General features: G+C 39.9%; 1 protein-coding gene across 1 annotated transcript; it reads right to left on the reverse strand.

The window, feature by feature from the left end:
* Nucleotides 1-2985: 2985 nt before the first annotated feature.
* si:ch211-136m16.8 (titin) lies at nucleotides 2986-11036 on the reverse strand. Its single transcript, XM_062441994.1, has 6 exons — nucleotides 10728-11036; nucleotides 3921-9509; nucleotides 3625-3820; nucleotides 3450-3529; nucleotides 3277-3368; nucleotides 2986-3158 (listed from the first exon to the last, which is right to left on the reverse strand). Exons 1-6 carry the CDS (start codon nucleotides 10779-10781, stop codon nucleotides 3098-3100), a joined length of 6072 nt encoding a protein of 2023 aa, XP_062297978.1. The 5' UTR covers nucleotides 10782-11036; the 3' UTR covers nucleotides 2986-3097.
* Between the last annotated feature and the right edge of the window lie 2082 nt (nucleotides 11037-13118).

The raw sequence follows: 13118 nt of genomic DNA on the forward strand, positions 1-13118 counted from the left end.
ACCCAAGACCAAACAAACCCAGCAACCCAGAGAGAAGAGAGACTGAATGCTCAGCTATTCATAAAGGAGCATTCACACCAATTCAGGTGTTGGCCATCTCCCCAAATGAAACACTTCCCAGTAGGGCTGGGCAATATATCGATATTGTGATATGAGACCAGATATCGTCTTAGATTTAGGATATCGTAATATCATGTGTCACCAGTGTTTCTTTTCCTGCTTTTAAATGTTGCATTACAGTAAAAAAAAAAAGTTTCTGAACTTAACAGACTGTTCTAGCTGTTCTGTTATTTACCTATTACCCACTTTGTCATTATATCCACATTACCGATGATTATTTATCAAACATTTCATTGTGTAAATATTTTGTGAAAGCATCAAGAGTCATCTCTACATTATCGTTGCAAAATCAATATCGAGGTATTTGGTCAAATATATTGCGATACTTGATTTTGTCCATATGGCCCAGCCCTACTTCCCAGATCCCAAGCAACCAATAAGAAAATAGATCAGAGGCCTTGGGGTCGTCACAGTGTCTTTAGCACTGTATTATGTAATTGGCATTTGAAGCACACTACTGTTTACCATTTTTATGTATCGACTATTTAGTAAAAATAGGCAAATCACAACAAACTGTTTTAATCATAAAATAAAGCCAAATGAAGACATCTAACCACCATGGGCGTAGATTAGGATATAGATGGTATGGACACTTTTGATTTTAACATTGTACTGCTTGTTTTTGAAAGCCTTGAATGGTCAGGCTCCTGCCTATATATGTGATCTGCTAACTGTCTATGAGCCAAACCTACTTCCTTGTTAACCAGTGTCCTCCATGAAATTTAGCACCCGGAACCATTAACGTTTGACTAACATGAATGAGTTTTCTTCGGTTGGAAACATAAAACTTACAACGAGGTGTCACAGACAGCCCAGGTAACACACACACCATTACACACCATTGGAGTTTATATGCACATTAACCAATGTTGGCTGGAGATGTTACAGAAAAGGGGAGTTCAAGCAAACAAAACATGGCAGTGTGATCTCTAACGTTACTTACGTTGCTAACTGTTCGCTAAGGCTAGTTGGATAAAAAACAGCAACAACTTTGACTTACCCGTCCCAACTGGCACTACGTGATGGAGGTATGTGTCTGTACCATAGACTGTAGGTCTGTACGAATGTTTTTTAGGCGTTTTTAAAGTTCGGGCTCTGTTGAATTAAGTACTATCCGCCAACGTTGACAAAATTCCTAATCTGGTTTGAATGTCAGCCCTTTTCACTCATTGGACAGAAAATTCTAACCAATCACAGCTGAGAGTTTCTTCTTCGTCTGTTCAATAGCAATTGGTGTCCACCATGCAATGTGGTAATACTCCCACCTACTGTCTCTGTAAAGTAGCCAAACCTTCAAAAATATATACAGACACAGACCTCCACCAAGTAGTTATTTACTGCACAAATGTAAATTCTCAAAAACTACCCCACATTTCACCATTTTTTTGAAGGAGCTGTACCTTTATTTTGATTCATTAAAACGTATGAAAACGAAGAAAGCTCTATTGCTATGTGAATGTTTAGCAGCTCTTACTTTTGTTTAATCCCCTGAAAGAATATGTAACAATTGATTTATTTTATATATGTTCCTATTGTTGTTCTGTTATATTTTATTTTTGAGTGTGCCTTATACATGGAACACTATGCTCAGTTCTGAATGGGATAATGTTTGTAATTGAATGTGCTTATTGTACTTGTATTTTGCATTTTGCAATATTTAAAACACAGGGGGAAGAGAATATAAATGTGACTAAAAAAAAATTAAAAGATGAAGCAGTCTTGTCTTTCGAACACAACACAATCATGTTATTTCTGTCCTCTACCAAATTTAAAATATTAATCATAATCTGTCCTCTTATTCTACTGTTTCCTTTCCCTAGTCCCTAAAATGAATCAAAAAATGTTTTGTTTCATTTTAGCTCTATGTAATGAACGTTAATTCTTATGCGGTGCCCATAAATACTGTCGATTTGAAGCGTACAAACGTGCCCTGAGCTGCAATATGGAGCTGGTTTGAGACTCTGAACAGATCTCTTTGCTTTCAGCAACTCCACACACATGCAGTCATGAACCCAGCCAACTTGAGTTAATTGTGTTTGTGTTCTCTGGCCCCACAGACCTCCTTGTGAGAAACAAAGGTTATAAACTGAATATGACATATTAACAAAAAAAATGTCACTGTTATCAAAATGTTAGTACTACTACCAAAATAGAATGGTTTGGTAGGCTAATTTTGTCTTTTTCTTATTGAAAAAAAAGATTACAGTTTGACATGGTCATGACGCGAAGCAGTAAAACTAAGCTCAGTATTAATTTATTATAATAGTATGGGTGATATATTAAAGGAAAAATATAGCTGAGTGGAGAATAGGGGTTACCGAATGGTTGATGAAAACGTATGTTGTGAAACTTACGCTGTGACTTCTGCTGTTAACAGATCTCAATCCTACTTAATACTTAATGGTTTTTTTAGACTTCTTAGACAGCACTCCTCTGCCATCATCAAAAATAACAAATTAAGAAATCTTTTGGAAGAATCGTGGTCATCTCTTCAGTTAATTTGTCATCAATTTGAAGGATGTATAAATTGCAAGTCCCTGTAGAAATGTTCAACTTATTTTTTTCTGTGACTTGTCATTGTCTCCTGTCAGTTAGTAATGCTGAGACATTTACTCATTAGCATCTGTCACAACCTCAGCTCAATAACCACCAACATAGTGTATTCACTTCCTCAATCTGTGTTGGTTTAATGGCTCTATGTACCATTTCAACAGGAAATCACTTTAAATCAATAAAAACGGTGCATTTACTCGTTTTATCCTCTTTTGCATTGTTATGCTATTTGAGATTTGAGGACTATGTCTGCAAAAAACCCAGAGAAGCAGGGTATTACTACATTCTGCAAGTTAAACAAAGCACACAAAATTGAAATGATAAACATTTAATCACTATATTCAGTTTGATAAATACACCAAAGAGAAAGCATTATAATAATACATTCAGATATTTACACAAAGAATTACAATTCAACTTCTTCTCAGTCTTTTGTGGGTTTTTTTAGCTTGGTCTTGAGCTCAGACATGAGTGGATTTCCAAATCTGAGGAGAAAACACAGATCATCAAAAAATGTCTGAACATAAGATGCATTTCTTGTCCTGAATAAAACAATGACAATATAAGAATAATAAGAGTGCTTGTCTTTCTGTTTTTTTTTACCCTGGGTGTCTTGGTGGCATCCATTTAGGTTTTTGTTGCACTTCATCTTGTTTGGGAGTGTCATCTTTCTCCTCTGGCTTTTTCTCAGATTCCTGTAGATATTGTGACAATTTTAAATGATGCATATACTTCCACACAAGATAAAAGCAGCATCCAAAGGTTATCAATAGTACCTGTGATGAGGTTGCAGGGTTATTTTCATCTCTCACAACCCTTTGTGTCTTTTTTAACACAGGAAAACCAGCGCCAAGCCCTGAAATGAAAATAAATATTAGTCACTGGCACTGGACAATAACTGGACCTAAAAGACACAAGGTGGTTGTTTTCCACATGTTGTAAGTGACCTACCAGGCAGTTTTATTCCAATGCCCCTGCCTCCCAAAGGCACACCTGCAGGCACTTTGACTGGTAGACGTGTAGATGGCGTAGGATCCACTGAGGGCATATTTAAAAGGGAGCGGGGATCTTTTGGCGGTCTCACATAACGGTTTTTCACAGCAATCCTTGACCTTTGAGCAGTAAAGTCCAACACAGGGGCATTTACCTGCAATGACAAAAAAAATGTAGGTTAATAACACAGTTTGATTTTATTTACGGTTTAATATGGTATGTTATGGTTAAATGTGTTAAATGAGAAATTATACCTCCATCTGACCCTCAGACTTTGTCCATGGCTGTTGTGCCACCTCAGCCCCGATCAGTCCAGATGACGGCTCAGTGATGTCTTCTGACCACAGGACCTGTGGTTCGTCCAGTGAGGGCAGCTTCATTTCAAAACAGGTTTCACCTTGTAAACCAGAATCTGTCAACACGATTCCATCCTCTAACGAATCCTCTGAGCCACTTCTAGATTGTCCTGAAATGATGTCATTGAGAGAGTCTGACACGCTTATCTCAAGAGGCTCATCTTCAACGTTTGTGTGGTCTACTGCCAAAGGAGAAGTTGTTTTTGGCATCACATTTGCATATTTTTGTGATGCGGCTCCCACCTCCACTGATTCAGCTCTTTCTTCTTCTGTTTTTTCTTGCAATTTATCTGATTCCTGATCTGTCACAGTGATCAATTCCTCGTCTTTTAGATATGATTGCCCTGCCTCAGCTGTTACTTCTATCAACAAATCTTGAGGTTCAAACGCCTGTTGTTTTATAGATAGTTCAGAGATGTCTGTTGATGCTGGCATACTAGCAAAGATGTGATCTATGCCTTGAAATGACTCTGTGCTAGCTGACTTAAGCAGCCAAGTTTCACTATTTTGTGTTCCCCATTCACCAAAAGATTGGTCCAAAATTCCTGACTCTGCTGTTGATGAAGATATTTCTGAGTCACTCACTAACCCAGATTCTGGTGAATTTGATTCCACCAGGTGCTCCTTCTCTGAGTGAATTTCATCTTGTTCCTCATTTGGTGGCTCCATTTCAGTGTCCATTTTTTGTTCCTGTTGTTTTGTGTCAACAGTTTCATCTGACAATGCAGCCTGTATCCACAGGTCAAGGATTTCTTCTTCGATCACATCTCGACGTCCCCTGACTGGGCTTCCTGTCTCTTCAGTGTAATTCCCATCTGATTCCTGCTTTGTTATGTCTTCTGGTGACATCTCAGTCGAATGTTTTGGTTGTAACTCAGTTCTCATTGACTCTTCAACTGTTTCTGTGTCTGTTAATATTTCCTCCAGTGCTTCTTCTGATAGTTGAACTTGTGTATCCAATGTCTTAACATGTGCGTCAGCTTTTATATGTGTAGATGATTCCAATCCTGCAATCAAAGCACTTTCCTTTTTATCTGTGTCTGTGGTTAGCTCAGTTGCCAGTTCCACCACCTGACAATTTAATATTTCTGTATCATTTTTGCTCTGCATCTCATCTTCTGCAACTTTTTCTTCAAACCCGTAGCTTGTTTCTTCCATACCTGTCCATGCATCTTGCGTTTCCGCAGTATGATCTTCAAGTAATTTAGGCTCTGTCTCAAATGGCTGTTTCAGGAATCCGGGTTCAGCAACATCTCCCATTAAACTGAACGTCCTGACGTTGGAGTTTATGGCATTTTCAGATTCTTCGTAGAACCCTATCTTTTGTGCTTCACCATCAAGGAGTTTTAAAGTTTCATCAGCAAATCTGGCCACCTCCTCAGCTGCTCCTGTGGCCTCATGACCCCCTCCAGCAGCATCAGCTTCTCTGGAGTCCCACAAACCTTCATCTACTTCAAATTCAACAAAAAACTCTTCAGTCCCATCTTGTAGCTCTTTTGTTGTGTTATTGTTTGCGGAGCCAATGTGTGTCTCAAATTCCTTTTCTGAGATCCCCGTCTTCATTGAGCTGTCCAATAATTGTCCTTCCTTTTGCACGGGTAAGTGTCCGGATTCTTGAATTACTGGTTCAGCAAGTGGTTTCTCTAATTCTTTTGCATCAGTAATACTCAATATCCTGGCATCCTCATCAAAGCTACTGTCTTCTGTTGTAAGTCTTGAGTCTTGTTCCTCCTCCATACGCTCTTTCAACAATAAATAGTCACTGCTGCTGCCACTGTTTTGAAGGCTCTTTGGCTCCTCACACTCCACCTCTTCTGGTAATTGGGTGGTCTGGATTACTTCGTCATCTCCTCCTTCCAGGATCCTTTGTGTTGTGTTTTCATATGGCCCAGGCTCATTGTTGTACTCAGGAACTCCCTCTTGGGCTTCCTCGCATGTTGTAGAATTCAGCTGCTGCGACACAACAGTCTGGCCTTCAAATATACCCGGGGGAATATTTTTAAACTCTCCACTTATTTCCTGTCCGACCTCGCCATCAGGTTTTACTGTAACTGCAGCGGTTGCACAAGCTATTTCCAAGCAACCTTCATTGTTGTCATATTCATTTAAAGGCCTCTCCTGTTCTGCTTCAGCTTTGTTCACATCAGATTTTTCATCATTCACTGCACCGTGGCTTTTAATTTCAACATCATCTGTCTCTCTTGTTTTTGTTTGTACTTCAGTGTCCTCAGCCACATGCTCTTGTTCTCCATCTGTGAATTCACCTTTGTACAGCTCTGTTGTAGCCGTCTGTGTGAAGTCTTCACTACATGCAACACATTCAGTTGTAATGTCTTCTTCTTGATTGTCTTCTGTAACTGTCTCTATGTCGTTTTCCTGCTCTGGGACATCATCTGATGTCTTGTTGTTGGTTGTCCCAGCCAACTCATTGATATTTTCTTCCATGATAACAACACCATGCTCCTCATCCTCCACTGCACTTTCATCCTCTTCTTTCTCATCCTCAGCTATATCGTACATAATTCTTTCAGTTCTTTCAAGCATCACCTGATCTTGTCCTTCAACTATTTGCTCATCATCTGACAAAATTACACTCTTGTCATAAGCCATTAGTGTGGTGTCTGATGAGACCATGCTTGGGCCCCACTCCAAATCTCTGTCAACATCTGACAACTCTTCACAGACAGAGAGCAGATTTTCGGCTTGTCTGTTGTTTTCATTTTCAGAGGCCAACTGTAACACACCATCACTGTTTTCTACTTCGTCAGGTGTCACTGCAGTCCCCACCCCCACGCCTGTTGCATCCTCTTTGAGACTCAAATCTGTGAGTGTGCACAATTTTACCTCAGTTTTTTCTGCCTCCACACCGCTTTCAAATATACCTGGGGGAATATTTTTAAACTCTCCGCTTATTTCCTGTCCGGCCTCACCATCAGGTTTTACTGTAACTGCAGCGGTTGCACAAGCTATTTCCATGCAACCTTCATTGTTGTCATCTTCATTGGAAAGCCTCTCCTGTTCTGCTTCAGCTTTGTTCCCATCAGATTTTTCATCATTCACTGCACCGTGGCTTTTAATTTCAACATCATCTGTCTCTCTTGATTTTGTTTGCACTTCAGTGTCCTCGGCCACATGCTCTTGTTCTCCATCTGTGAATTCAGCTTTGTACAGCTCTGTTGTAGCATTCTGTGTGAAGTCTTCACTACATGCAACACATTCAGTTGTAATGTCTTCTTCTTGATTGTCTTCTGTAACTGTCTCTATGTCGTTTTCCTGCTCTGGGACTTCATCTGATGTCTTGTTGTTGATTGTCCCAGCCAACTCATTGACATTTTCTTCCTTGATAACAACACCATGCTCCTCATCCTCCACTGCGCTCTCATCCTCCTCTTCTTTCTCATCCTCAGCTATATCGTACATAATTCTTTCAGTTCTTTCAAGCATCACTTGCTTTTGTCCTTCAACTATTTGCTCATCATCCGACAAAATTACACTCTTGTCATAAGCCATTAGTGTGATGTCTGATGAGACCATGCTTGGGCCCCACTCCAAATCTCTGTCAACATCTGACAACTCTTCACAGACAGAGAGCAGATTTTCGGCTTGTCTGTTGTTTTCATTTTCAGAGGTTAACTGTAACACACCATCACTGTTTTCTGCTTCGTCAGGTGTCACTGCTGTCCCCGCCCCCACGCCTGTTGCATCCTCTTTGAGACTCAAATCTGTGAGTGTGCACAATTTTACCTCAGTTTTTTCTGCCTCCACACCGCTTTCAAATATACCCGGGGGAATATTTTTAAACCCTCCGCTTATTTCCTGTCCGGCCTCACCATCAGGTTTTACTGTAACTGCGGCGGTTGCACAAGCTATTTCCATGCAACCTTCATTGTTGTCATCTTCATTGGAAAACCTCTCCTGTTCTGCTTCAGCTTTGTTCACATCAGATTTTTCATCATTCACTGCACCGTGGCTTTTAATTTCAACATCATCTGTCTCTCTTGTTTTTGTTTGCACTTCTGTGTCCTCGGCCACATGCTCTTGTTTTCCATCTGTGAATTCAGCTTTGTACAGCTCTGTTGTAGCCGTCTGTGTGAAGTCTTCACTACATGCAACACATTCAGTTGTAATGTCTTCTTCTTGATTGTCTTCTGTAACTGTCTCTATGTCGTTTTCCTGCTCTGGGACTTCATCTGATGTCTTGTTGTTGATTGTCCCAGCCAACTCATTGACATTTTCTTCCTTGATAACAACACCATGCTCCTCATCCTCCACTGCGCTCTCATCCTCCTCTTCTTTCTCATCCTCAGCTATATCGTACATAATTCTTTCAGTTCTTTCAAGCATCACCTGCTCTTGTCCTTCAACTATTTGCTCATCATCTGACAAAATTACACTCTTGTCATAAGCCATTAGTGTGGTGTCTGATGAGACCATGTTTGGGCCCCCCTCCACATCTCTGTCAACATCTGACAACTCTTCACAGACAGAGAGCAGATTTTCGGCTTGTCTGTTGTTTTCATTTCCAGAGGCCAACTGTAACACACCGTCACTGTTTTCTACTTCTTCAGGTGTCACTGCCGTCTCCGCCTCCACACATGTGGCATCCTCTTTGAAACTCAAATCTGTGAGTGTGCACAATTTTACCTCAGTTTCTTCTGCCTCCACGCTGCAAACAGTATGTGAGTATTCGTAATCATGCTCGACCTCACACTGCATTTCACTGTGTTCTCCCTGTATTTGGATATTTGTCACAGTTTCATCCATTTTTTGTGGATCTTCCTGTGTCATTGCCCTGCCAGATTCCTCTTCATCACTTTCTTTTCTTCCACTTTCCTGGATGTCTTCACTCATTGCATCATCTGCAGCGTTCAGTGACACAGTGTTCGCATGTCCCTCAAATGTGTCTCGCTCTGGAATGTCCAATTTCCAACCCTTATTCTCTTCTTGTTCGTCTTCTTTTGGTCCTGCGCCTTTAGCGATGAGCAGTCCTGCATTGTCATTTCCTGATTGGGTAAACTGTTCCTCTGTCATGTCATCATCCTCCTCTGATGATTTCCTCTCACTGCCTCTACTATCTTCTTGTTCGTCTTCTTTTGTTGCTGTGTTTTCAGCGCTGAGCAAACCTGTACCATCATTTCCTGATTGGGTAAACTGTTCCTCTCTCAGGCCATCACCTTCCTCAGATGCTTTGCTCTCACTGCCTCTACTCAGCTGGGTCTTGTCCTGACTGCTTTCTTCATCATGCCCTAAGTTGATTTCTGTGGTGCAAAGTTCCCATGCAACAACTGGCCGAGATGAGCTGAGCGGAGAGGCTGCTGCAAGACCCTGTTCCTCATCAACTTGCCCTCTGCAAGTGTCCCCCGCTGTGTGACCACAGTTAGCAGGCTCACTGTCAACTGCAGATTCCTGGAGTGAGTTTGGTTCATTGCTGACTATGTCAGTGGGCACTGGTCTGAGGAATCTGTTCACAGCTACAGTTATGTAGTTCTGAGAAAAAGAAGGAGAGAGAAAGGCAGACTTTTTGACTCATGTTATTGATTAATCAATATTTCATTTATATGTTCTCTTTTCTAATTTAAAAAAATAATAATGTAAATATAATATACGTTATTGCTTTCATTCACTATAGTATATTATGTACTAATGTCCATACTGTATTTTTCTTTTAAAATTCTTGGTTATTGTACTCACAATATATTGTCAGAAGTATGTGGACATATACTATTACGTAAATACTGTTGGTGTAAGGCTGATTTCCATGGTTCTGGGTAGGTCCCTTACTTCCATATAAAAAGGAAAATATTTTGGTTATTTAAACAATAGTGAGTTTCAAGCTTTGCAGCAACAATTTAGGAAAGGCCCTTTCCTGTTTCATACATGACAATGTCCCCGTGCACAAAGTCAGGTTCACAAGGACACTGGGAAATACTTGACAACAACAACCAACACCACTGGGATGAAAAGACTTCACAGCAGGTATAACTAATCTGCAGTACTAAATGTATTATTTGTTTGTGACCAACTGGAGGCAGGGAAACAAGCTGTAGCCTACACACAACACTGACTGTATCACCTTATAAAGTTAATATGATGAATGTTCTTGTTTACACATTCAGCAGCAACATCAGCATTCATCGAGTAGCATAGTGGCATTGCTAACACTGGTTTAAGTAATCCCATCCATCTCTACTAGTGAAACCTTTTGTATTACATGAAATCATATGACCCATTGTCAGCTTTAAGTATCCCAGTAAACCCCCAAAGTGAAACAGCCTGCATGTAGAACACCAGAGCAATGCTAACTGCAATTTGGCCAATCAATACGGAACCACTCTCCCTGCAGCCAGTTTTACAAGTCTAGAGGAAAGTCAATTACATAATATGTATTGTTTCAGTGTCCACATACTTTTGGCCCATTGTGTACACTTAAAACCGTGAGAACATGCTGACAGGCGTGTGTGTGTGTGTGTGTGTGTGTGTGTGTGTGTGTGTGTGTGTGTGTGTGTGTGTGTGTGTGTGTGTGTGTGTGTGTGTGTGTGTGTGTGTGTGTGTGTGTGTGTGAGAGAGAGAGAGTGAAATGTGCGCACACACACACACACACAGGGGGAGGGGGCGATATAGAGAGGTGGACATAGACACACCTAGCCAACAAACATTAAAATTTAATACATCACTAGACTCATATTTCAGTCATTGCAGGCTCACCCAAACGTTCCAGAAGGTCCTCTCGACCCTGGCAATGGGACTGTCGGGGTCCATCTTCAAACTTCCTTCCTCTTTGACTCTTTGACCATCTGATTTACAATTTCTGTGGATGTGTTGACAGATCAAACCTGCTCAGTCAAAGGGTCTTCTTTACTATCAGTCACAAACGGGGCATCAGACAGTTCACATCTGCGTCTAAATAGGATGTTGGTTGGTTTCAACTTCAGGTGATGGTAGATAGTCTCAGTTCAGTTCCTTATACGGACAAATGTCCGATGTATCATTATGAGGAAGAGGGTGATTAACACAGCTGAGTCGCCAGCGCATCTACATCCGTGAACTGCTGAGTTTGCGGATGTGCGAACAAGCAGCCTCTCATAAGTCAAACCTCAACAGTGTGGTGGTTTCTCGCCGGTGTTTTAAAATAGGTCTGCTTACTCACAGTAAGAGTCAAATGTCTGTTCCTCATTAGTAACAACGATGGTGGAAAGCTCCCATCTTGTAACAAAATAATTTTGTAGTGGTGTGTTGTCACCACTACAAAACACACACACACGCACTCAGATCTCAATCCCCAAGACAACCACTTATAATTAAGTCTCTTAAGTCTTTATTGTTAATATCCTAAGAATGTGCTTAAAGTAAAACAAAAAACAAAAAGAGAGAGAGACATAGAGAGAGATGATCCCATAGTAAACATTTTGATTTATTGATCCTTTTATCAGAAAGCTCCCATTGATATAAAAAAAGGTTTCATAATAAGTACATATGAGGCCAAATAACATCACAAATTTGATTTAACTTAATGACAGTTGTTAAAAGCAATAACATTGTTATGTAAAACTTGATTTTAACATGTCCATAGACAGTGAAAATTCAAAGTTCAGTATGCCTTGTAGCTCATTTTAATCTTGCTGGTCATGAAAGGAAAAAGCAGACTTAACAGATCTATTTGAGGCGTTGAGACCATGAGGATAATTGTCTCTGATGATCTAGTGTTATAGCCACTGGAGTAATATTTTAGTAAACTGTATATGTACTGCAGTAGTTTAGATATGTTGCAAATATTTTATTCATTATGAATCATAATTCTTGAACCAATAATTTTGTCTAAAATCAAGAATATTCACTTCAAGATTTTTGATAGAAACTGTATCATCAGGATAGATGATGAGCAGCTTTTAACAGCATCAATGTGTATGTATAGCTTAAAAATATGTTGCTTGAAGTATGAAAGTTGCAAGAATTTTTGTGACACTAACTGGGCCCACACAAATCTAATTTCTAATTAAAGTAATTAATAATCAGCATTGCACAGTCGTGTTAAAAGTTCGCTCAGTACGACCATGCAGCACCTTCTCTATGCAACACAGTGAGGTGTTGTTTCTGTGGTCTGAGTGCAAAAGGGGAAAAACAGAAGTATGTTTTGAAATGAGAACCTATTTCAGACGCAGCGGTTGACCAACAACAACAGATATCTATTTTGCAGAAGAGTACATCAACATTAACTTCTCTTAACATGTTGACTCATTTTCACTTAAGGCAAAGACAAAATCCAAAGAAACATTACTCCCAAAAAACTGTATTTAGATTTTATTTTGAAATGTCGATCCACATTATTATTGAAAAGCATCTTTGTACAAAGATATGAACATTTGTCAAAATCAAGAGGTTGAAAAAAAAGTAAGCATGACAGATTAAAAACATGAGGTAATAAATAAAGAGCACAAATGCTGTATGCAAAAGTTGTTGATCACATAAAAGAGCCTAGAAACATGACTACCTCTTTGTTTTTACAATATATATATATGTTAGATATATTATTTGAGATATATGAAACAAAGAGGAATGCACTCTTGTGGACATCAGGGTTTTCATGTGGATGAATTTTCCTCATTCGGCTCTAAAAGAGAGGACAAAGGATCAGTTTGAAAAACTTAACATGAAGTTACTTCCTTTTTAGTGGCTGATTTACTTTATTTCTGCAACCAAATGACCACAGCACACCTGAAAGCAGTTCCAGTGGCCTCACTGGTAATAGAAAACCAGGAACACCACCAACTACATGCATGTGCATGTTTTAAAAAAACATTCAAGTGGCAGATGAGAAAATTCTCTGAATGTAGGAATGACTTGTTGGTGTTGCTCATGGTACTACAGTCTTACCTGTCCAGGTTCGATAAACAGGAAGCTTGAGTGCAGGGTGTGTGATCTCCACACAGACTCTCAGACGTGCCCTCTCATTCTCTCTGGGACCTCTCTTCAAGTTAACTCTGTTGATGTGCAGTGCACCCGAGTCTTCCTCCTGTTCTTCATCACTGTTCTCGTACACATCTGACTTTGTTTCTTCATCTCTGTCGATGTTGTTATTCTCTCCGTCTTCATCGATGT

Source organism: Scomber scombrus, chromosome 21 (assembly GCF_963691925.1).
Source record: "Scomber scombrus chromosome 21, fScoSco1.1, whole genome shotgun sequence".
Taxonomy (NCBI): Eukaryota; Metazoa; Chordata; class Actinopteri; order Scombriformes; family Scombridae; genus Scomber; species Scomber scombrus.

Coding starts and splice junctions, on each gene's coding strand:
- si:ch211-136m16.8 (XM_062441994.1), bottom strand. CDS start 10,781: ATGGACCCCGACAGTCCCATTGCCAGGGTCGAGAGGACCTTCTGGAAC. Junction 9,510..10,727: donor GGACCTTCTGGAACGTTTGG/GTGAGCCTGCAA, acceptor TCTTTTTCTCAG/AACTACATAACTGTAGCTGT. Junction 3,159..3,276: donor ATGCCACCAAGACACCCAGG/GTAAAAAAAAAC, acceptor TTTTCTCCTCAG/ATTTGGAAATCCACTCATGT.